We start from the raw sequence: 26,408 nt of genomic DNA, 5'->3' as shown, positions 1-26,408 counted from the left end.
ATTCACCATAGCCCGAATGAACTCCTATATATGTAGGAAATGGAATTATCGACATTCCTATCACATGATGACACGAAATCTATCCTCTCTAAGCCATATAGAATTCTACACTATCAATCACTTTGAAGACTGATCGCAATTTTCAATGTGAATCTCTCTAATTGTGAGGAGTTTTTCTCTCGCTCTTCTGCAACATACTATCAAAATTGCCAGCAATTTAGATTTAGCACTTGAGCGATTTTCAACAATTTCTCACAATATGACAATCTGTGGAAAATCCTGTCACCACCCCCAAAACATTTACAACCACCCATACCCCCGAGAAAACTTTAAGAGTTCTCAAATTGTTTCACTATAACATCAAATTGCCTGGAGCTATTACTAAGACTGGTGTTCATCAGGAAGTTCATTCAGTTTTTGTTTGTCGTTTACCCTTTGCAATTTTCTCACTTCAACAGAGTGTCCCTTAAGGAAAAAAAACTCAGAGAAGTTTAATGTACTGAAAGCATTTGAAATTTTTCAAAAAGTTTTCTATTCCTTGAATTCAGTATGTTATAAAATAATTTTTTTTTAGCATTTGCCCATGGTTGTCTGTTATCAGTTTTAGAAGCTAAACGGTAGAAATGGAGAAATAAAGATTGTCCTACAAAAACCATGATTAACTTATAAACTGGGGATATTTCGATAAGAAACCTCTCTTTCAAAACGAAGTCTTCATAGAGTTTTTAAGTTTGATGTTGCCTATCTTTCAGTAAATAAAATCTGCTATAAATATTTTTATAAAAATAGTGAAATATTCTTATAAAAGGGAATGTTAGGAATCTTGACATCTCAAGTATGTTTTTAAAGGATCCTGGTCAAAATCTCATAATTCAAAATCCAGAACAGCAAAATTCCGGAAGTAAAAATCCCGAAAGTCTAAATCCTAAGAGCCAAAATCTTGAAAAGGTCAAAATCCCGAACTCCAAAACCCAAAACAGATTGAAATCTCGAATACACAAACTCCCAAATAGGTAAAAGTCGCGAATGCCAGACTCCTGAACACAAAATGACTTAAAGCCAAAATCCTGTACGTCAAAATACCAAAAGCCAAAGTCTCGAAAGACAAAATCCCGAACGAGTTAAAATCTCGAATATCCAAAAACCCGAATGGGTCGAAATCCGGAATAGCCAAAATCCCGAACAAGTCAAAATCTCGAAAAGCGAAAATCCCGGATCGTCAAAATCCAGAAAGCCAAAATCACGGATCACCAAGATCCAGAAAGCCAAAATTCCGAAAAGACTAAAATCCGATTATCCAAAATTCAAATTATCCAAAATCCCGAATAGAGGGAAGTGGGGCACATTTGAAAGTGGGGCAGCTTTGAAATAGGAATTTTTCATCTATTTTTAAATAAAATTGAGACTTGTAGTGATATAATTTAGCTGCACAAACAGATTGAGCAGCTAAATCACATTATGATATGGCTCAATTCCATTTAAACATGGTAGAAAAGTCCCAATTTCAAAGCTGCCCCACATTCAAAGGTGCCCCACTTCCCCCTAGGTCGAAATCCAGAATAGTCAAGATCCAGAATAAGTCAAAATCCCGAAAAGCGAAAATCCCGGATCGCCAAAATCCCAAATAGCTAAAATCCCGAAAGGGTCGAATTCCAAAATAGACAAAATTCCGAAAAGCCAAAATCCCCAACCCCATGGATCCCGAACGTGAAAATCACGAATTAATCGGGATCCTGAACATCCAAAATTCTGAATGCATCGAAATCCCGAACACCAAAATCCCAAAAGGACCGAAATACCGAACACTAGAATCCCGAATTCCAAAATTCCAAAAGCCAAAATCCCAAATGGCTCGAAATCCGTAATAATCCAAATTCTGAACACCAAAGTCCCGAAGGTCTGACAAATTTCGACACTTTGAAATATTTTTTTGAACATTCGAGATTTTGGCTCTTCAGAAATTTAGCTATTCGGGACTCTGACAACATTTGGAATTTTGGCTTTCGGAATTCCGACCCTTTCGGAATTTTGTATTTTCAGGATTTTAGCCGGCACCGGTGTTTAAATAATTTCCAATCGATTTAACGTTATTTATTAACCAAAATGGAATATTTATTTGTCATCTAAATGAAATATATTTTGCTGATCAAAAACGATAAGAAAATAATTATGAAATGAAGAAAAAACGACATCATTAAAAGTAAATTGTCCCTAAGAAATCAAATTGTTATTCTAAAAATAATAATTTTTGAAGAAGTATCTATTCCAAAATATTATGATTAATTCAACAACATTCTTAAAAAAACATGTTTCCATATTTATCAGAGAAATAGAAAATACCAAAACCAAAATAATAACAACGTAAAAATAAATCACTTGAAATTGAAAATAGAACTCAATACATAAATCATGAATATTTTCATTAAAAAAGCATTTTCTACATCAACTAAAACTCCTTAAGATTATGCTTTATAAATTTCATGGAAATTGAGAACCTTCAATTTCCATAATCCCTCTGTGTTATATGTATTTTGCTAGTATATATTTCATAGAAGTCAATATGTGACATATCTCATCGAATTCCCAACATAGGAGATTATTATGAGGCGAAAAGACATGAAATGAAGTGGAATATGTAGTCAAGGAGGGATTTCTACCCTTGTGTAAAGGAATTGGAACAATCATTAATCTCAAAGTAAACTCCAAAGTCAATTCATGAGACAAGAGAGAGGAGTCTATAAGAATGATGATGAGCGAATTGGATATAGGTTGTTCCGTCTTTGGTGTGAATTTTGAGACAAGTAAAGACAAGAATAGGATTTTGAAGAAAATTAAAATGAAGTTATAAATATTCCCATCATTCATTCAGTCATGAGAAAATTCTGCAATGATGACATCATGCGCCAAAAGTCGAAAGAAAACCCCTAAAATCCGCTTATACGTAAACTGGAAAACTCACTAAAAAAAAATCAATTTTTATCCATAATTCTTTCAACAATGTATTCTTCTTGATTTTCTTTTTTTCTTCTATCTTTACTTTCAGTACACTCCAGTATCTCCCTCAACATCACATTTTATTCATTTCCGCGCATCACTCTCAATATATCACAAAAGTCTCCTGGTACAAATTTTCAATCAGCTTTTCGGTTAAATCGAGAAGAATTCCCCCATCTCTCATTTCCAATATCATGTTTTTTTTCTCGTCCTCACAAACATTCTTTCTCCCGAAGAAAGAAATAATAAAATATACTGTGTCACATTTTCAGCATGGAAATGGAGACATATCATAATCATAAAATAATAATAAAAAAAAGAAATACACATATGCAATAATCTTTAGGAGGGTTCTGAAAGTTTTTTCTGTCACAATCAAAAGGTCATAAATCGATAAGGGGGAAACCATTTGAAAAATTATCAAGGATTTCACTCTTTACTCCTTAGCTAACAAACTTCCTTATCCAACAACAACAACATAAGCATAGTTGTGCAACACTTGTTCATATTCCCAGATTGTGGGCATTCTTATGGCAGGAAGCGTAAGAAAAAAAAAGAAGTACAGAACGTGGAGGGGAAATAGCTCACGCGAAAAAGGATTGATGTTCTATCTATAAAATATTTAGAGGTTTCTTGGGGTGTATTCTTCGTTCTTGCATTTTTATTATTTCATTTCATTCACCACCAAACCCAGTCACACAACCATCACACCACCAGATACACATAAACACGCGCCATCCCTTAAATCGCATTATGCATTCGCATATAGAAAGGAGAATTATTGATCGTGAATTGCAATTTTTAGGACAGGAAAAAAGTCATTGTCAAATTTATTAGCATATAAAATTTCTAAAATATTTATTTTTATCCCAAAGCTATGATAACAGGAAAATTGAAAGAGCACAGAGTTGATTACTGCTAGCAGATGCTTATAATAAATTAGTATTAAACTTTGTTTTCATCAATTTTTGGACAATTTTATAAAATAATAATAATGGCATTTAGTTTTCTGCTTAAAATTTCATTGATTACCATTTCTTCCGTGAACGAGCATCCCTATAGTATCTATGAATTCATACAGGTTCAGGTCTAGGGTAAGTGTGCCAAATTTCGGCATAGTTGCATGCAAGCGTCAAAGTCTCAAGTTTGAAATGTAATATTTTAAATTCAAATTGATTTTTTTTTATTCTTTCTTCTTAAAGAATATTGCTTGGAACCTTGTAAAGAGTTTACCGTCTTTATTTACTCTAAAATCATTCTTAATACATTTTAAAGTGAATAAAAATATAGATATAGCTTTGGTGCCCTATTTCGGCCACCTTCACTCTCATAGTTCCTTACCCTTCGGGAATTCTTCCAATATCTTTTTCACGTCATCTTGTTTGTCAAAGCTACTTTTTTTGTTATTCTTTAGGATTGTATAATCTCTAGAGTACGTAAAATCTAAAAGTTCATGGAAATTCGAGGAACAAAAAAGGTGGCCGAAATTGCAAGCTGGCCGGAATTTGGTACACTTACCCTACCCCGTGTTCGGTGGTGCCCCAGTTATTTAGTTTTATTTAGTCCCTGACACCCCAACTCTTAAAAACTTTAGTTAAAACTAGTGATTCCAACAACGGTTAACCGGTTTCGAAAAACCGGTTAACCGCCCCATTTTGGAGACGGTTTTAAACCCGGTTTTTAGATATGAAACCGGTTTAAAACCGTCTCCTTCCAAAATTTTTAAATTTTCTCGTAAGCTTAAGTTTATTTCTTGAAAATCAAGATACACTGCAAAATATTTCCTTGACTTTAGTAGGGAACCTGAAGTGCAATATGATGCTAAGTGTAATTTGTAGTATGGTAGTATGTTAATAATATATGAAGGATAAGTAGTAATGGGTTTCCTGTACGTTTCTTCCACTCTTGAAAAGAATTATTTGCTTAAAGGTTATCGGAATCTCATTTCAGGACTTCTTCACTTGAAAATATATTATCTTTTAAACCTTAGTTAAATAATTTACAAGACTAAAAAATCAATTGTATACTGAAAAAAATATTGTTAACTATTTAGTACAATCTTGTAAAATATTGTTTTATGTGGAAAAGTAACAAGATGTTTACCTCTCCCTGTCTTCATAAAGATTTTTATTGAATTTTGCTATGTTTTAATTTAACTACATATCTAATTAGACCCAAATTCACCATGATTATTACACAAGATTCTTGTAAAATTTTTGTCAAAATCTGGTATTTATTAGTTTCTCAACCAATGGAGTAAAAAAAAAAACAACAAAGGTTTCCTTTTGTAGTGTTTCTTTTATTTTAATGCCTATGAATTTTTTTCTATCAAATTATTTATGAATTTTATGTAAATTATAATCGTGATTTCAATAATATATAATAACAAAAATTATGCATCGGTGTGTTTTCTGTAAAGTTTCTGCATCATTGTGTTTTTTGATTGTCAAAAATGAGAACGTTTATAACCAATTTAAGAAAAAAATTGTATGAATAAATAGTTATTTTTACGAAAATTTGCATTGCATTAGCTTCTCAACGGTATAATATTGTTGGAAAAACTCCCACTAATTTTTCTGCACTCTGAAATTTTCTAAACTATTTTACATACAAAATAAAGCAATAAAATAAATAAGTTATAAACTAACAGAAAAAAGAATATATTTATGTGTTAAATATTATACCAAAGTTAAAGCTCTGAAAAATTGCTCAAAATTCCATAATCTAATCCTAAATTTGAAACCGGTTTGAAACCGGTTCACCGGTCTTAGAACCATCCAAAACCGGGTAACCGTCTATCCTAAATACCCGGTTATTTGGAATCACTAGTTAAAACACACACAAATTCTGTGTACTCATTGTAAGTTAAATATTGAACGGATGACACGCTTAGAGCAAAAACAAGCTATTTTAATAGGGAAGCTGTCCAAAAATGCCCCACTTGGTACTATTACTGCTCGAACTCACAGAGAGATCAATTGTATAATCTACTCTTTTTTTTCAACTTGTGACAAGGCTAGAGATCAAACGGCAAGAGATATCGACTTCCGGTTTTCGACGACTTCCCTATAAGTCAACGTCAGGACAGTCTTTTTTCCTTTTCCCCCCACCCCCTTCTTTTCAACCAAAACCAAGTTTTTTGGTTTATTTTGAAAACGGCTCCTACGATTTCTCTCATTTTCGAATATGTTTTCGAGGTAGTCAAGGTGAATGTTTCATCCTTAGACAATATTTTCGAAAAACATTTCGATATCGAACTTTCAAAGGTCAAAGTTTTACCATTTTTGAGGAACTGTGTTTGCAATTGATCTGCTTAGATTTAGATTTTTTGAAAGATCTTGAAATGTTCAATCCGGCTGAATTGGACTTATCAGTCATGAGTCGGTAAAGTACCCGTAAATGATATACCTTTCTCGGATTCACTTCTTTATTTGTCCGTATGCTTATTACTGATGCTAAAATATTCTACAATGTGCTTTTCTTAAGCAATTTTTTATTTCGGAATGATTTTTTTTAAATTTGTGAATCGATTTAAACAGTCAGTAGAAATTTTCTGTCGTTGAAGTTGATTGAAAGTCGACTGCAACCTCCTTAGTTTGATATCCTGACCTTAATTTGTCCAATCATATTATCTAAAAATCTATATAATTTTCAGCTCTATTTGCAAATTGAATTTTCAACGTCCTATATTTTCGATTTCCTTTTTTCCAGTGCTACGACACATCAGGAATTTATGTGGATACTCCAGAAGGAGTTGCATTGCCCGGCCATGGTCCCCCACCATCCTACGAACAAGTTGTAGCTCTGGATGAGATGGCAGCACGTCATCCCAATGCCTTCAAGACAACTCGGCCATCATTGCGACACAGTCAGAGTCATCCCGGCCACTTTTGTCCCTTCATGCTCCTCGAGGCGGAGACCACCAAGTGCCCAGAATATGCCCAACTCAAATGTGACTCATCCCCAGCACAGGAGGAGGAGGCTGCAGGAAATTCTGCAGTACCAGAGACAGCTAAAGTAGAGGAGCAAATTCTATCGCCAAGACACATTGTCAGTGGCAAATTGACCCTGCCATCGCCATGTCAGTGTCAACAGATGGACAATATGAGTCCCAGTGGGGAGACAATGGACTGGAGCTGTAGTGCAACACCAGAAGATGAAGACGACCAACAAACGACACTCTTCATTGCCCAAGAGACAAATGGGAATAGTTTATGCCAAGGCAGTGGTCTAGAATGCAGTTGCACAAGAAACAATAATTGTCTACCGTCCACATCGTCATCATCAGCATCAACTCGTGGCTGCTGTTGCAACAACAACAACAATAACAACGCCCAAATAACATCAAATGACAATGATATGAACAGAAATCCCCGACCAATTGATTTTGAGAGTCTCAATGAGAATGGACTCGTTCGCATTGACATCAGTCAGATAATCGATAAGACAGGATTGCCTACCTACGAGGCAGCAATACGTTTAGAATCCAGTGGATACGTCTAGTAGGGATGAGATTTTTCACCCATCACCACCACCACCACTACCATTCCTGACAGGAAATATTCCCTCAGCGAATTTCACCCCAGTCAGTGTTATACAACATAGAAATTCAACATGAAATCTATTTAAATACAATAAATAATAGAAAGTGCTGCAGGGAGCTCCTTGAGCGCAAATCACCCCCCAGTAAAAATGTCCTGAAGCGGCAAAATCTCAAAATCGCTGTCACATAGATAATGTTCCAATACATTTTGGGTAGCCGGTCTGGAAGAAATTGCTTGATAATGAGACATGGAAATGGCATGAAGAAATGGATGTTGCATTGAAGAAATTTTACCAAGCACTTTGCCCACCCATTTCGCACGCCCCAAAAATAACATATATATATATAGCGAAATATACATATATAGCGAAAAGATAAACGACACCAGAACACGCATTGATCAATTTGGCGAATTTGGAAATAGGAGAGCAAAGATAATTCCTCCACAGAGAGACATAAAACATTTTAGGATGCTTCAATCAAAATGCATATCAAACATGCTGGATTTCTGAACAATACACGGTGTGTTTGGATTCAGGTGTGATTATCTGTATTGTACATTTAATCCTCAAGTGGGCAATTAAAGGTGTAACTTAAGCTACTACCAAAGGTATAATATTTTAGTCACAATCTACTTCAAGTGCTTTCAATTCTCTTAAAGAAGTTGAGATCGAAGGACCAACAGTATTTGTACTGTGGTAATAAGAGTAGAAAATTATGAAACCTAAAAGAAAAACCCGAAATCCTATCCTCTCATTCAGTAATAACCTTCCCGATTTGAGAACTCTCTCTGGTTGAGGTTTTTTCTGTACCGATTTGAAGGTATATCGGAGAGAACTTACCTAAAAACCCGTTGGAAGTTCGAAAGTTTAAACCGACGAGTTACACAAAAGTGAGTAAGTTCATGAAAAGGACATTCCCAGCAATGAAAGTTCCCTGTTTGAACATCGTTCAGCAAAAGCGTTCGGAACAAGGTTTGGTCCAATATACAGTGCCCGCTTCGTAATCCGGATGATTGGGAGACAATTTGACAGATGTCCGCTTCGTAATCCGGATCGATTTTTTGAATTTGTTCAACGTCTTGAAAATATAATACAAGGTTTTTTCCGAGAATTAGAATAAAAGTTTTAAAGAAGTTTAAAAGGACAAAATTAGAGAATTCTATGCTATTATACTTCATTTATTGAACAAAAACTTCACAGGATAATTCATTCTCATTGCTGAACACACATGCATACATAACCTCAAAATGATTTTAAAGGTAACCGTCGATAACTCGTCCGGATTACGGCGATCCGGATTAGAGAGCGGGCACTGTAACTCCTTACGGGCTGGGAAAAAACGAACGCGGTTGAAGCAATAGTTCTCTTTGATGGCCATCACTTTCTGAACATTTGGGAGGGCGCCACCGTCGCGGCATGCCGAATAGAGAACTCTATCATTGCTGGGTTCATTTTAATGAAATTGCAATTCAAATGTTCTACCATTGTTGACATTGTTGACGATTGAAGTGTCAACGATACCAAAATTCGAAATTCGAACATTCCAGACCATTTTCGAATAAGCTTAGCTTGGCTTTGGAGTGCCTTTGTCTCTTCGAAAGGATATTATTGAACGGAACCATTGTTGATGATTGAACTGTCAATAATATGGGAAAATACTCTCCCTTCGAACGTTCATGCCTTTTCAAATAATGTGAATTTTCTTTTAGTTTTCCTAAGAGACTTACACATTTCTATTAATATTTGGATTATCATCAATTGTTGATAATTCCGTGAAAATTTAGTGTAGGGAAAGTGTGCCAAATTTCGACCAGCTTCTAATTTCGGCCACTATGAGTGTAATTTCGTCCATGGAAATAAATTAATTAAAATTATGTATGTAATCTTCGAATAGTCAATGAATTCATTTTGCTTTTAAATATTTATTCATTTTATGATGTATTAACACAAAGACCGGTAAATTTTAGGTATAATTTGAATTTAAATTGCGTTGTAAAAACTCAGTGTGGAAAGAGTCTTACAAAAAATGTGACAGATCGATTGTGTTTCTAGCAGTCTTACGATTTGTGGTGAAGTGCAAAAGGTTTTCCTTCGGTGTTTTTCATGAAAATTGATTAGTTTCCATTAAAGATTGTTTCTGTTTATGTTAATAGTGAATCAATCTTTAAATTTCGGGTAAAATTTCCCAGCTGGATCCTGTATTTCCCGTAAAAAAGTATATACTTTGTGAGCGTCTCTCCGGTGAGGTAGTGTTGCCTATTCCGGTAACATCTTTTGCTTTCCTAAATTTCTTATTCATTTTGTATTTTTTTTTCTTCAATTTCTGAGTTCTACAATGCCCAGAAAAAAAACGCCGCTTCTATGAAAATGATGATGTGGAAAAGGCCTTGGAAGAGTTCAGGAAGGACAAATTGCTACGGAATCTGCGCGTAAATTTGAGCTGCTACTCTTCAGGTCTTCAGGACAAATTACACGGAAGATCTCAGGGCTTGTGGGTCATATAAACGTATTAAACTAAATATTCAACTCGTTCCGTTTGACGTTTTTAAATGTTCTATCCATTGCATTACAAAAGGTGGCCAGAAAAAATTTGGCCGGAATTTCACTCAAAGTGACCGGAATACTACCCAAAGCAGTGCCCATATTTTTATTAATTTTTCAATATTTTAGGAAGTGATTTAAAGGAAACAAAGATGATAAACTAGTTTTCAAGGTTCCACACAACCCTCCCGAAAAGGAAGTAACAAAAAATATCAATATGAATTAAAATTATTGCATTTCAAACTTAGGACTTCGGTGCTTATATGCAACTATGCCGAAATTTGGCAGACTTACCCTATATCTCTTACGAAAAACAAAAGAAATTCACATTATTCGCTAGCATGAGCGTTCGAAGGGAGAGCACTTTCCCCTACAGAGATTCGAAATGGCAGAACAATCAGCGCTTTAGGCTTCTAGTGGATTTTCAAATAGGTTTAGCTTGGCTTAACCATTATTACTGTAATGCTCTCACACGATCATTGGGCGAGTATTCTGTGGGGTAGCTTCACGAAAGCGCTGCAGAGTCTTTAGCTTGGTCTTTAGTGTGGAGTAGACTCTTTGGTTGATATGAGAGATATGGTCACACCAAAAGAGGGAAGAATTGAAAATCAACCCATTTCCGAGCACTATCAACAATTGAAATGATCTGCCCACGAACGGGAAGGGGCATTAAGCCTGTAAAAGGAGGTCTTTTAGAAATAATAAAGGTCTGAGACTTCTTGAGATTAAAAAAGAGCCGGTTTGCGAGAGTTCATGCCTCAATTCGGGAGGGAAGTATATTCATTTCAGTAAAAGTAAAATTGGGATCACAAGGGTTGCCATCAATATAGACTCGCAGATCATCGGCATAAAGTTGGTAAAAGCTAAGCTTTTCGAAACTTTGCTTTAATTCTAGGACTTAAAGATGGTCCAGTGATCATAAAAGCACTTAAGGATAGCCTAAAAATCATCCTTAAGTGCTAGAATTAAAGTAAAGCTTATGAAAGGTAGGTGTGCAGAGGCATAGAAATAAATTTATTAATTTCTCTTTTTTCTGAGAATGATAGACATATTATTCTCTGTTTGTAAATTCAAACATGTCCTATTTAGAACAAGCACTACCGCTTTTCCTACGATTTTGAATGAGAAGAACTTTAGGATTTCAGGAAACTTTTCTTTTAGACCAGAGAAGAACGGAACAAAAATTATAAAACTAACAGGGGATTATAATTGACATCTGCTGTGAACTAATTTTCTTTACATTGTACCTTTACTGTCAGTAAAAAAAATGTGTCATGGCACATTAACAAAATAGGTAGGGCATACCATATACCAATGACCGCCAAACGCCGATAATGGAGATATTAGCTTACGAGTTGAAAGTTGTCTCCACTTCTTAATTAATCTTTTTTATTCAAAAATTTGACATTTAAATTTACCTATTTATTTTTTTTAATAATTCTTTTACTGAATATAATACAATGTAGCATAAAATCTTTATTTTGTGACAAATACCATTTTTAAAATATAAAATTGACTTTTGTACAATCAATTCTTACTTTTCAACCACTTTGAGGTCATTGTATCCCAACCTGCCCGCTTGAAGGTTAAAAATTTTAGCAAAGACACCTGCTCTTCAATACCTATTCAAGACACAGAAATAGTTTCAAAAATATAATTCCACGTTACTATTACTATGTATTTTAAAAAGAAAATTGATTAGCAATATCTAATTTTGCTTTTAAAATTATTTTAATTACCGCCACACCAAACCCTGAACACACCGTGTTTATGTGACAATTGTAGTGTTATCCGTAGAAAAACAAGAAATGTATAAAAGACAATTTGTGTATAAAAGCCGATTCTTGTACTACCAAAAAAAAGAAGAAAAAACATGCAAAAAAGACACGATGTACTCAATAGATCACCACTGAAGAAAATCACCAAGTCTTTTGGCTCTATTTTTCTCAACTGTTGCCGCCCAAAATGCCCTGAATCCCACAATTAATGTCACTGAACCTCTCACAATTTACGCACAACATGGCGAAACAGCAATTCAACAAAAAATGAATATTAATTGCACGAAATAAAGAGTTCACTGACGCAGACATCGAACACCATTATAACCCATAAAGTTTTCCATTCTTGTGTTGTGTTGTGAAAAATAAGCGACCAACGAGAACAGTTTAGTATTAATCGGGTAGGAGAAGTAAAAACAGTTAAAATATAATTTCCAAATGAATGCACTATACAACTTGAAGAAGTCTTTCACATCTCACTGATTTGTAGCTCTTTTGAACGATATTTGCGTCATTTTATTCTTCATCATCTCTTGGAAATCCACTGATTTCTCAACTTTCTTCACGTGATTATACTGAAAGATTAATTCATTTGCGAATATCAAAATGATAATAAAAATTTCACAGTAACAGATGAAGAAAAACATCTGAGTAAATTCCGCACATTTACTTCATTTTAAAACAGTATATAACTCAATGAACTGATCAACAGACTATCTATTTGCTGAACCAACTTATGCAATTACATAAAAAAATACACGAATGATACTCAATTGACTTCAGAAAACAAGAACTGCTATTGCTTCGAATATTTGCAAAGCATTTAATATGAAGAGGATTAATTGAAGTATTCAAAAGAGATATTGACGCTTTTATTTGATACGAGATAGAATAAGATATTGTGGAACAAATTGTAATTAAATTGAAAATCAAGATTGAATTAGTTTACACAATGACCTAAATAATATCATTCAATATAATCACAAATTAATAATTTGAAATTAAAGTTCGCATGATTGGATTTATCGTTCCTATATTGAATCACTATTTTAATTTTATTTCAGAAATTTGTGATCGAAACTTTGCGAAAGTATTATCATTATCACATCACTCGTGTATGGATATATCCAATGATATATTCATATGAATGAACGTATTATCAATGGAAAATCTCATTACTCCCATGACTAAATTTTTCCTATAAAAAAGCATCATACATTGATAAAAATGTTCATTAAATAATTTCGATTTTACGAAGTTTTCTTTATTTCTCATTAACCATGTACTTAAAAAAAACTTGATATTTTTATTTAAAACTTATGTTGTCAAAAATTTAGGGCAAATATCAACCTGCTTTTTAATAGAGCCATAACATTAAAAAAATATTTGTTATTTCATTTCCCATTTCTCAGTAACCCTTCTCTTACCCTTCGTAACTAGCGTAAAATGTACTAAAATTATATAAACATACCTACACTGAGAGAAATCCGAAAAAGTTAAAATAACATTCAGGAAATGTTAATTTTACCCTGCAGTATTGATCCAAAATCGGTGTAAATATTACCCTTTTTAAGTGTATTGGGGGTTAAAGTTACCCTAGGTAAGGTTAATTTTATCCTTAAAGAGGTGTAAAATTAACATTAAAAAATGTTGATATATTTTTACACCTAAAAAGTGTTAAAGTTATGAAGAAAAAAAAGTTAATCGCACCCTCTTTTTTTCTCAGTGTATGAGCAAATAATTTTTCAGAGCTGGCCTAGAACCCTCCACTCATTGGGAACATTTTTTTTTAGATTTCTCTGATAAAGAGTGGAAAACCGGTATTCCAAAAACATGAACAATTTTTTAAATAAAGAAAGTTATTTTGTCCTCTAGACAGTAAAAATTATTTGTGATTTTGGGACGCCGGTGTCCCACCCGGGACACCCCTTAAAGGGTTAAGGGGTTACGTGTGTCAAGAAGACTAAGAAAAAAGAGAATATTTTCTGAAATTTTCATTTCAAATTTTAAAATTCTTCTTCCAGTAGGGTAAATTAAGCTAATTCAAAACCTGCTTCAAATGGAAATTTTTTGCTACTCCAAATGGAAACGTCATTTTTTTCATGATAAATACATTACTAAATTATTATATATATGTATTTTCTATAGCAGAGTTTCATTATTTAGTTAATTTTGCTCCAAAGAAAACGAAAATCCATTCATATTCACAAATTTTAATTTGTTAATTTCTCAGAAAAATTGAGAGTGTACCTTTTCACTATCGAATTTTTCGTCGATCGACCATGTTTTCCAACAAAAAACACAATGAGGTGACTGTTATTTATTCGTCTCATTTAACATTTATGTCATATTTCTGGCTAATTTTAGTTAAATTAAGTACTAATCTTTATTGTTAACGGTACGTGAAGTTTTCAAATGAAATAATTACCTAATTTCGCGAACAAAAATGGTTTTTCTGAAGTGTCTGCAAGTGCTTCAATAGGAAACCCAGGAAATATGTTTTTTTTTTTGGAGAGATTTTCTTATTGTTTTAGATGGGAAAAGAGAAAAGACCAGGAATAAGAACAAATCCTGCACTCAAGAGCAACTCAACAAGTTTTTGGAAGCCTTTCGTCGCGGTTTCACTTACACTGTTTGTCTCCAATTAGAAACTTTCCCTTGTCTCCATTTGGATTAATTTCTTTCCAATAGAAGCTTTTTACGCTCGCGTATTTTTCTTGTATTTAAGAAGTTTTCAAATTATATCTAAAGAATTTTCACTAAACGATAACATTCTAGAATGTAATTCCCTTTATGTAATTCTCTTCAGAAAAAATATGAACTTAATGTGTTGAATCTTCTGTCAAAGTTCAAGCGTCTGGAAATGGTTTTGAATTAGGACATTTACCTTAATCCTGCCAGTGCTAACAGATAAATATTTTCATCTATATAATCACAACTTCAAATTATCCAGGGGTGATATGATAACTTATTTTCGATACCATCGACTATCGATTCCGAAAATTTCAACCGATATTGCACTTCCTGTGACTAATATAGATATTTATCAAGTCACATTCTTTTAAGAATGTCGCAATGAATTCCCCATCAATCAGTAAAAAGCCTACATTCACTTAATCTAACAGTTATAGATTTATCGATACTATCGATTCGATAGTGTCGAAAATAACAACAATTAATAATGTAATTTAATCGAAAACCTAAAATATTTATCACGAATTAGTTTAGATCAGTCTTGTGCTAAAACTAGTTTCCAGAGAAGTTTAGTTTTTTTATTCATTTATCTTTTTTATTTATTTTATATCTCAATATTTCTATCGATGATCCAGAAATGTAAGTTCTTTTTCTGTACTCTAACAAAAATACTATGTCCTCTTGTTCTAAAAGCTATGTAACTTTGTCCTTGAGTTTCGAAATTGTTTTTGGAATTTATACTGCCGAAAAGAACTCTTTTTTTTAATAGTATACATTTAATCTTACCTTTATCAATATAATTTTTGTTGCATATTTCACCTTCATTTTGTCTAAAAAAAAATGTACTAAAACCCTCTATATCCCACTGTTTCAAATAATATTTGCAAATATCTGTCTGGACTGAGTTTAGTACAGGCATGTGCTTAATGTATTTACTTATTTTTTTCGGAATTTCTAAATATTTTCAATTTAATATACATTAATGTCCCCATTAAGGATTTCTGCTATGACAAACTTGTTCATTTATGACAAAAATATCACATTGTCGAAATCAGTAACTATGGTACTTAGCACATCTCATTCTACTCATCATCCACACCCTAGTTAAGTGCTCAGTCACAGTCAAGAGCGAAAATTAACATAGCATATTGCACAATATGCCAATAAATTGCCATTAATCATCTATCTGACCTGACCCAATTGATGAATAATACTGAGCAAATTCTAATAAGAATCCATTGGCATGGCAAATTAAACACAATTCTCCCACTCTACAGCACTTACTCTTTGCTCAGTCATAAAAGAATTCCCTTATCGACGTATTACCCCCTCTGAGAGACTTTTTTTTCTTTTTGGGATTATGGTTTTTCCCTACCCAAACTCTCAATAATATTACAACACACCTGCCCACCCACAAATGATTCCAATCAATCGCCAAAGTGCTAAAAAAAAAAAGCTTGCGCATTTCGTGTACGAGGCTCACAGATAAGAGGAGACTCTCAACAAAAAAAAAGATGTGATAAGAATCATCGCTTCTCTCTTTTTTCATGTTACAGAATTTATTGATGAATCCATTTTTGATGAATAAAAAAAAACCTCAAAAATTCCTCCAAAATGATCACCTTCACGAACTTCTTCCTTATATTCTCTCCCATCTCATTCACATTCTTCAGAATCATACTTCAAACTCATCAAAGTGCAATAAAAGACACGAAAACTTTGACTTTCACCCATCCTAAACACATAAAAATTCACATACAACTCATACTGAAAGTCTCCCTCCTCAATTGACACACTTTTCTCATCACTAAAGCTCTATATAAAAGTATAAAGAAGAAAACAAACAATTCGATTTAGGAAAATCCACGAAAATTGCCGACTGTTGCTCCCCACATCACAAAGTGGTTTTATTTTCAGATTGACGATGGACAAATGTTGTGTCACCCAACGCCTTCAAGTGAGACTAAAATGTTCGCTCTATGTTTACTCTCAAGAGTTTGGGAATTTGATTTTTAATGAGGTGTTGTGTTAAAGAAACTCAGCAAATTTTGCCGAAACACGTGCTTCACTTCATTCAATTTTTACCTCATTTAGACTCCACAAAATGAAAGGGAAATTTTCAGCCAAGCTCGTACGTTATGATTTTATTAAAAGACATGTCTTAATTAGATGGATTTTTGTGTTGAATAATAATTATAGTAACGCTGCTAATTTTTTTTTTTGGCTACCGGAATTCTATTTCCTGACTATAAAAGTCAATTAGAGCTAATGTGTGACGTTATTGACATTCTGTTTTGCAATTTTTCAAAATTAACGCTCAATTAAAATTTTTGTTGCAAGTTGTGACAAAAAATACCCAACCAAAGTTGTCCAATTTTTTACTACACCGAGAAAAATTTGGATGGTATTTTCTACAAATCGTGTCTTTAAATTCTACTGCCTCAAAAGATAGTAGAAAATACCATCCTCCATAGATACTTTCCTTTAGAATCTACCATCTTGACATTTTAAAATTTACTATCCTATGGATAGTAAATTCTAACAGCCGGATGGTAAAATATACTATCCTCCTTTAGATTTTACATTGACCTCTCTTAGATTCTAATATCCGGGAAGTAAATTTTACTGGCCGCATATTTTATGTTAAAATTTAACTGGAAGACAGTAAATTTTAACGGAGGATAGTAATTTGGATTGAAATTACTATCCAAGCCAATAAAATTTGCCATCCTGCTGTTAGAATATCATTTTGGAATATCGTGGGTGCTGATGCAACGGTTCCCGATATGCTTTGAATACATTATAGCAATTCGTGGCGCAGCTGGAAGATGCTGGACTGTCATCACAAAGGTCGCGTGTTCAAATCTCGGCTGAGTCGTCAATGTTGGAAAAAGATTTTCACACATCAAAATGGCTTGAAATACAGAGAATGTCATCCAGGAAGGGTCCCAAGCCCTCAAACAATGGCCAAAAATTAATGAAAATTAGGAAAAATAAATTTTTCCGACATTTTTCATTCTAATATCCGGCTAGTAAAATTTACTATCCTGCCAGTAAAATTTACCATCCGGATAGTAAAATCTAATATCCGGGGATATTAGAATTTACCATCCGGCTATTAAAATTTACTATCCATGCAATAGATTCTACAATTTTTGACAGTCCAATTTAATATCGCGTTTGCTGGGTGACTTTTTTACTATCCGGCCATTAGAATTTTGTATGGAGGATGGTAAATTTTACCATCCACATTTTTCTCGGTGTAATGGTGGTATTCCAATGAAAAATGTTTTTAGCACCGTATTGTTCTAAACTGCTTCTACATTATCGATTTTCTGTGTTTTGTTTCGTGTCTCGACTGTTTTCCCGCTCTTATCGTATTTCAAAACCACTAAACAGTCATGACAGGAACCAATCCAAAGAAAAGTCGATTATATAGAAGTACTTAAAAACAGTAATACGCTAAAAAACGTGTTCGTTTTTTATTGGAATATCACCATAAATCATTTGGTCCATAAATAGGGTAATGGTGCTACTCCAATAAAGAATGAAAAAGGAAATTTTTCTCCTAAAACATTTTTTTTAGCACTTTAGGGTAGAGTAAGCCCTTTTCGCCACCTTAAGGTTTTATACCCTTGTAATTCTTACAATATTTGTCGAAATAAAATGAAATTTTCTGTACAGATGCTTTGAAGCATTGTCTCTCTATTAAAGCAGGAGACTTCCCGGGAAGTTTTGGGTATCTAGTTGAAAAAATACATTTCCTGCAACAATGCATGTTTCAGTACTTTTCGCCACTTTGTAAACACTTTTCCGCCACTGTGTAAGCACTTTTTCGCCACTTGTTTTCAATTGATTTTTAAGAAACAGCAGCTTTCGAAAACCCGCAAAAGTACATTGCACAGTACTTTTCTTATTTAACACCTATATTAGACAATTATTAGAGTATTTCGAATGATTTTTTGCACATTTTTTGTTTGCGACAAAAATCAATTGACAATTACGTCTGTTTCAACTAAATTCCGCGAGGTGCGCCACTTGTAAAATGCTTGGAAAAATGAGTGGCGAAAAGTACTTAACAGCCGAAAAAAGTAAGCCCTTTACACCACATCCGAATATCATTAACTCTTTTAGATAACATTATTATAAATGATATTATAATAAAGTTTAGTTAATAAGATATTGAGTTTCAGTGAAAAATATCAAATTCTCTACAACAAAAACACAAAATAATGCAAGAAAATTTCTCTTAACGTTGACAAGTTTCTTAAGAACTCCATATTTTTTTGGTAATTGTTCACCATGTCGAGAATTTCTCTTAATAATTTGCAAATAATCTATTCGGCAAAGAACCTGATATGGTTTTCTGATCCGTTGGACTAGAGGTCACGAAATAATACTCATTTCGTAGTTCCATGAGCTTATAATTCCCTTAAAAAGTGATTTTATTTGTAGGTGGCGAAAAAGTACTTACTGGCGAAAAAGTACTGACTCTACCCTACTTTTCTTTCTGTTGGTTCATGTCACGACTGTTTGGTGGTTTTAGAACACAACAGAAAAATCGATAATACAGAACACTTGAGAACAGCACTTCCGAAATATCGATTTTTCCTAATGTTTTCCCCATTCCTTTCCATAACCATCAAGTCGAGACAGAACCAACACAGAGAAAAGTAAATTAAGTAGAAGCATTTGAGAACAGTAAAGTTCTAAGAAATACTAATTTTTCATTGGAATAGCACTAAAGGCGCTCATTATTTGAGACATCTCGTAATTTTGGACACTTTGAGGGTAATTTTGGACAGCACAAATAAAAAAAATAAAAATTTAATAGTGTATTCTATCTAAATACTTATTCGTTTTAGAAGATATTAACACTAAATTCGTACAATTTTGAATGTAATTTAAATAAAAATTGCTTTATTAAAACTTCAGTATGAGCAATACTTTGCAAGAAATTTGTAACAGATCCTTATATTTAACTTTCATTCTTATTTAGCTATGGTGAAACACCAGTAGGGGGAAATTAGGACAGCTTTGAAATCAGTTTTTTTTGTCCTTTTTTTAAATGGAAATGAGACTTATCTTGATGTAATTTAACTTCGCAATTGGTTTGTTGACCGAAATTATATCATAAGATCCAGTTTCATTTAAAAGTAGAAGAAACAAGCCCGATTTTAAAGCTGCCCCAATTCAAAGGTGCCCCATTTCCCGAATTTCTCGAAATTGTAAAAAAAAAATTCTGTATTGATTAGGTTATACAATGCCTAAAGAAATAAAGAAGTAGGGTAAAATGGGGTAATTTGGAACCATTTACAATTCGGGACATTTGAGGTTTTCTCACTGTTTTAGAGATTCAAAAAGGGATTCAAACGGGGAAGGGAATTATATAATAAGGCAATTCCTTTTACAAAAAGAGTGCGGTAAAAAAGATCTTGATCTGCCCTTAGGTACCAAATATGCCTGAACCCTAGCCGAACCCACCCTCGTCAAGAGGGAAGCCAGGTAACCAGGTGATCCAGCTGTCACCAGGCGATGCAGAAAGAGAAGGGCACGCATTTGAAGGAAGGACGGTAAATCGCAATCAACAAACACGTCCCTATGAGGAGTAATGTGATCACGGGGACCAAGTGAGCAGATATACCTTACGCAGTTGTTTAAAGCTACTTTTAACCTATTAATCGTATCACTATCTGCAAGGAAAAAGAGCTCAGCTCCATAAGAAAATATGGGTAAAGGGTAAATATGGGTTATTGACAGTTTTTGAAGTGAAAGCATGCTATAAACATTTTTGAAACTCCTCTCAGAACGTTTAGGAGATTGGTCGCCTCCTTTTTCGTGCTCTTTTATTGTACACTTTTAGTGTATGGAATTGTCCAAGTAGGAATTCAAAAGCCTAACAAGAACTCCCCGATACCCCATCCCCTATATGTGAGGAAGGTATGGATCTCTGAAACGTTGTAAGAGGACAAACAGGGTAGTTTCAAAAACAGGGAAGGGGTCTATTTTATACAGCGGTTTTACTCCAAATATCCAAGAAGCACCGAGCATAAAAATTGTGCAGCTTAGTCAATGCAACATTAAATTTTATTCTCTCTAATTTTTTAAGGTCATGCAACACTAGGGAGAATGTTTTTTTTATCAGCAGAATTAGACAAGTTTAAATTAATTTAAAATGTGTGTCAGATAAGTTAAAACTAGTTATGAAGCGGTATTTTTTAGTTGGTTAAAATTTATCTGTGACCGATTAAAATATAGAACGAAGAATTTTAAACATTGAATTTTCCTAGCATAACCCTTAACATTATAAACAACTGATAAACGACAAAAAACCATCCCCCATTTTACTGCCAAGCTTTAGCCTCTAGCTCTAAATATGCAATCAACAGTTTGCGAATTCGAACGTGAAATAGTTTTCGCAAACTTTTTCGCAACATAACAAACTTATAAGACCACACAATCCCTCACACCCGTTGCATACCATTTTAATGTATAGGATGCATAATCGATTTCCGTCAATATCAATTAGTCACGCATGGATTCAAGTGTTTACCAATCCACTTATATATACGTTCCGAATAATTGTATTTGTCAGCTAGTATGTATTTGCATGTAGTGCAAAAAGCCAAACTGTTAATCAATTGCGGAGACTAATCATTAAATATTTGCACGAAACATCGACAAGAGCCCCATTCGCTTATCAGGTTGTCGATAAGAAAACTTCAAATATCCTACGGTATGTTAAACATACTTCTGAAGTGCTCCTCTATACGTAATTCCCACAAAGAGATAAAAATGGGCAATATGGAGCACTTGAACTTTACCAAGAGGCCAACTTTACGCGTAAGTCATTTCATATTCCCGTGAATTGAGCCACTAAATTTGAATTATGTTATAAAATCTCTGGGGGAGAAGATTTTCTATGATTAAAGCTTTGAGGAAATGCTTCTGAAATATCCCTCAAAAGAAGATTTTATTCTTTATTGTATGAATTTAAGTACAATTTGGGGGATTTGTTTTAAATTAAAAGAGGGTATTTTTGATATTTTAAGAAGTTTAAAACAAAATTCGTATGACTCCCCTATCTCTAAGGCGATTTTCACGATTTTCTTTATTGGTTTTTCTTCGATACAAAAAAAAATTCACCACCCAAATCTTGATCTTCTTATCACAGACTAATTTAATTTATTGACTATAATTTCTTATCAAGGTTTCAAAAATTATAATTCATTCAGATCGAGCACACCCAAAAGTCACCTTGACCTATTTTATGGCAATTAAGTAACTTTATTTGAAAAACAATTAAATGAAACTTTTCAGATCTACTTCAAAAGAGTCAAAGAAGTGGAGGAGAATAAGTCTGACTGAGAAGTAAAGTAAAGGAAGTGAGATAGTGTAAGCAAAAAGATAAGAGTCGGAGCATTGTTAGAGTATTTAAAAATGTGCTTCTTTTCTTTCATAAAAAATAATTAAGTATAATAAAAACATGTTAAAAATATCGTTGATTTCTTCTAGATTTTCTTTATATAACAGTATGAAATATTTAAATATTTCTTTAATATCATTCAGAGTGAAAAATACCGGTTGCAATTTGTTTTTTATAATGCATATTTTTCCGTTTTCAAAAAAGGAAACTTGATGAAAAATTAATTTGATTTTAGAGCAGAAACATAATTTAAATATAAAATTACAGTGATTGTTCGAAATGGTGCTTCTTAACACATTGAAATACTTTTTTTCTCTATAGAAAATTATAAATTTGCAGAAATTGTATTAGAAACCTTCTGTACTTCAATGTAACAACCTACATAAACTCTATTTTTAATTTATATAAACAAACTAACTGAACAACTGTTCAAACATTCTTATGATCAAATGATAATAGCAACTTTTTTTTACATAACAACTGTGTAAAATTGAATTGATAACCGCCTAACTATAAGAAATGGATTATACCTAATTCTCATATAATAATTCATAATAATTCCTTATTTGTCAGTCGTGAATTTTGTTTATATTTTAGCGTTTTTTTTCACTAAAATTATACATAAAACATTTTAAAAAATGGGGTGGCATAGCATCTCAGGCTTCCGAAGTGCTCGAACTCGTGACTTAAATGCTATACCTCAAAGGACTTTTGTATAATTTACCGTTTACCGGTTCACAGCCGATTCATAAATTACTCCAAAGATCGACCAAAATGGCTTAGGAGTAATAAAATTAATTTCCGGATATAAATTAGTTATCGGTTATGAACCGGTTTATTTCTGGTTCAGAATCGATTGAAATCGATTCATTCTTATCAGAAATTCCAAGACCTTTCCAACGAGCACAAACATTAACCCTTCGAAAGAAGAAATACGAAAGAAAGAAATACGCTCTCTAGAGCCTTTTTAAGCTTTGAACTTAAAAAAAAACGATTATAACGAATGATTAAACGGGATTTTCGTATATAGACGAAATGTGCACCTATGCGACCTAGAATTACCCGATTCATTTGAAAGAAATTTTCTTAAAAATGAAGAATTTTTAAGTAGAGGAAAACGTACTAATCTTCGGAAGACTCAAGCTTCGGACAAGTCAATTGTTTTCTATGTTTTCTAATGAATTTGACCCATGACTCTTTACACGAAATTTGAGGCGTTGAACTAGACAGGTATTAAAAAATGTTATAATTAGTCAAATTCATTAAAAACCTATTGATAAAAATAAGTTATTCGAAGCTTGAGTCGTCCGAAGGTAGCGCGCTTTTTCCTAACTGTCTTGCAATGCAAAAATTTTTCAAATTGTGTAGGAGCATCAATGCATAAAGTTAGTGTGAGAAAAATTTAAAAGCTTTGAATTGTTTTCAGCACTTTAGATTGAAAATTAAAAAAAAGATCTTTTTTTTATTTTTTGTTATTAAAATTAAATATCCTGTTAAATCATTCTTAATTCTGTTTCAATTTTTTATTTAATGGTATTCCAAATTCAAATATTTATAAGTCCCTATAATGCACTTTTATGGCACGATTTGGGCAATATTGGGGTTCTTCATAAAGTTCTTAGAATTCTGAAATACTCTGAATTGCTTCCGAGTTCCAATTGCTAATTAACCGATAATACAATTTTATCCGAAAATTAATTACATTATTTCTGAGCTAAAACCTGGCTATAAGTGAATCTTGACACGCCTCGCATACGCTCCTTCTAATAGTGGGAATAGAAATCCTTTGACGGTTTCTACGACAATTGGTGCAGGTCTCAGCAAGTTTCATCATTTGGTTGTAAACAAACGCAAGTTGGAACTTAAAAGAAATAATTAAATGCTGCACAAAAACTTGGAAAATCCTGCGTAGTCGGACTCCAAGTTAGGTAAAATATTCAATTTTCCGAAGCATAAATGGATACGAAAGAAAAGTAGAACCAGTGGCCGAGAACCCCGAAAACTGAGATCGAAAGTATTGAAGTTTGTTTACATTATCCTTGGTATTTCCATCGGGATATGATAAAGATGCATCACGCGAAATATCCTTGCAAGAGAAAGTCATAAGTCTTACTGCGAAGCATTTCGGTTTTCATTTTCATTATACTAAAAGGGGTGCAGGGAGGGAATTCTGTAATGATATGACAATGTCATATCACAAATTTTCATGGGAAATTCACGAGCAGGATACAGTAGACTCTCGCTAATTCGGTTCTTTTAAGATCGGGCTACTTTTTAATTCGGGCGGATGTTAAATTCGAAAAAAGTTTGTTGACATTTTCAAGTTTGACTATTATCAAATGAAGCAAATATGCTCAAATTTGCCATGGTTTGTCTTAGTTTTGATGTGATTTTGCATTATTAAGGGATTTTCATGAAATTTACAGTATGTAAAATCAATATCTGTATGCAGATGAATAAAAAATCATTGCATTTCAAATAATTTGACGCCAGAATTTCTTTCTAATTCGGGTGACATATCGGTCCCAAATGCTTGAATTTGAGAGAGTCTACTGTAATATGAATTTGATTTTTGATTATTTTTTCCAAATAATATTTTTAAATTTGTCATATGACATTATCACACTGTTACAGAATTCCCCTACAGAATTACTATTAACCAGTGTATGAATTCTGAGATGGTGAGTTAGGTGTGATTCCTTCTAATCACACCTATTTATTACGTGATAAATTCACCGGTCTGAGATCGCTGTTTTTTAAGAGTTGCAAGAAACTCACAAAAACGGTCATGTCAATTCCAAGAAACGGAGAGTGTTTCACATGGCACATTGCTTGAAAAATTCACGAAATACTCACAAAAAGCGATCTAAGAGCTGTGATTTTCTCTCGTGGATAATTCATACATTTTAGGATTCTCCCTTAAGTTTCGTTTTTTAAAAAACTATACGTGATTTATAAATTTAATAAATCGGTTGAGAACCGGTAAACATAAAAAAGTGACAAGCAGTGGAAAAAAATACTTTGTGGAACTTGTGAAAAGCTTGATCCCTTTAAAATTATTTTCCCCACTTGGGTACACAAAAATATATTAATAAATTAATAGATAACTGCATAGACACGAAATTTCTTTAGCGGTTTAGCACCTAAATTTCCAAATTTCAAGCTTCTCAGGCTGATCCTTGAGAATATTTAGCCTGTAAAACTTTGCACCAAAGGTGGTTTTGCCCAAGCTGTCATACACTGAAGGTTCATGCATCAGGGGTTAGAAGTCCTTTGTATAAATTTCCTCTTCCTAATCAGCCTGAATATATGGAACTTACAACTAAGTAGGGGAGACTGGGGCAAAAAGTCACAAAACGAATATTTTATTTTTTTTTAAAGCTACTCGAGCGCTTCAAAAATTTCTAATTAGCGCAGTTTTATAGGAAATTTACCGCTCTACAACTTTGTGAAAGTAATTTTCCTCTATTTTGTAAGGAAACACGTTTATCGAGCCAATTTCTAAAAGGTTATTTTGTGACTATTCTCAAAAATGCTGGGGCAAATAGTACCAGACATGGGGTATTATCATATTTTGATTCGCTTCATTACAGGTTTCCGTAAATTTGAAAAATACCTAGAGGACATATTTTCATAGAAAATTTATTCATCTACAATCTACACCTTTGTAAAACGCCGTTTTCTCTGCGAGAAAAGTAAGAAAACGAGAAAAGCGCTTTCAAAGCTATTTTAGAAAAAAACACAAAAGACTGCAAATCGTTTGACCAATGCAAACAACAAGCGGCGACACATGATAATGACGTTTCTTTTCGCCGTGACACATCAGAAATTGCTTCGGTCTTTGTTAGTTTTTGCTCCATACCTTTTGTTACTTTTTACCCCAAGTGGCCATTTTTAATAAAACGATTTGTGGATTCGTATTCAAAAAATCTAAATTGTTTAGAAAATATACACCAGAACATCAATTTTAGAAAATAAGTAGTTAATAATTGTTATCTTCTTCAAGGAAAATATTTCAGGGCTAAAAATTTCGATATTTTTTATTTTCTAAATTCCTTGTACGAATTCTAAGAAACTTACGGCATTAAAGAAAATCTATGGAGGATATTTATAGAAAAAAAATCGAGCAGCTATATTTTTACCTTAAAATATATTGAATTTTGAATTTTTCGATTTGTGACTTTTTGCCCCAGTTTTTTGGGGAGCTTAGGCATAGATTAGAGGTCCTTTGCATAAAATCCCGCACCTGATCCTTTATCGATAAATTTTTATATGCTAAATATACTCGAAGATCAACCTGATTCTATTTGGAATTAAAGACAAAACCTAAGTTTCTAGAGTTGATCTAAGAATCGTTCTTTCAAACTAGAATATTTTGCCAGTTCCTTTTGGAGTGTCTCTCATGAGTCGCGTTACCCGTACGTTCCTAC

The 26,408-nt window shown here is 33.2% G+C and overlaps 2 protein-coding genes across 3 annotated transcripts in view; one reads left to right on the top strand and one right to left on the bottom strand.

Annotated features, from left to right (window-relative positions):
• LOC129804923 (uncharacterized) overlaps positions 1-7,874 on the top strand; it is a 36,592-nt gene extending 28,718 nt beyond the window's left edge. The window contains exon 3 of the mRNA XM_055852709.1: positions 6,706-7,874. Coding sequence (XP_055708684.1) covers positions 6,706-7,497 — 792 coding nt within the window. The 3' untranslated portion in view covers positions 7,498-7,874. The remainder of the gene's footprint in view (positions 1-6,705) is intronic.
• Positions 1-26,408, bottom strand: part of LOC129804896 (probable beta-hexosaminidase fdl) — an 82,955-nt gene that overhangs the window by 51,082 nt on the left and 5,465 nt on the right. The gene's annotated exons all lie outside the window — the stretch shown is intronic.

The sequence above is a fragment of the Phlebotomus papatasi genome, chromosome 2, assembly GCF_024763615.1.
Source record: "Phlebotomus papatasi isolate M1 chromosome 2, Ppap_2.1, whole genome shotgun sequence".
NCBI lineage: Eukaryota > Metazoa > Arthropoda > Insecta > Diptera > Psychodidae > Phlebotomus > Phlebotomus papatasi.
Note: the sequence above shows the minus strand (reverse complement) of the source record. Positions and strands in the feature narration are given on the sequence as shown.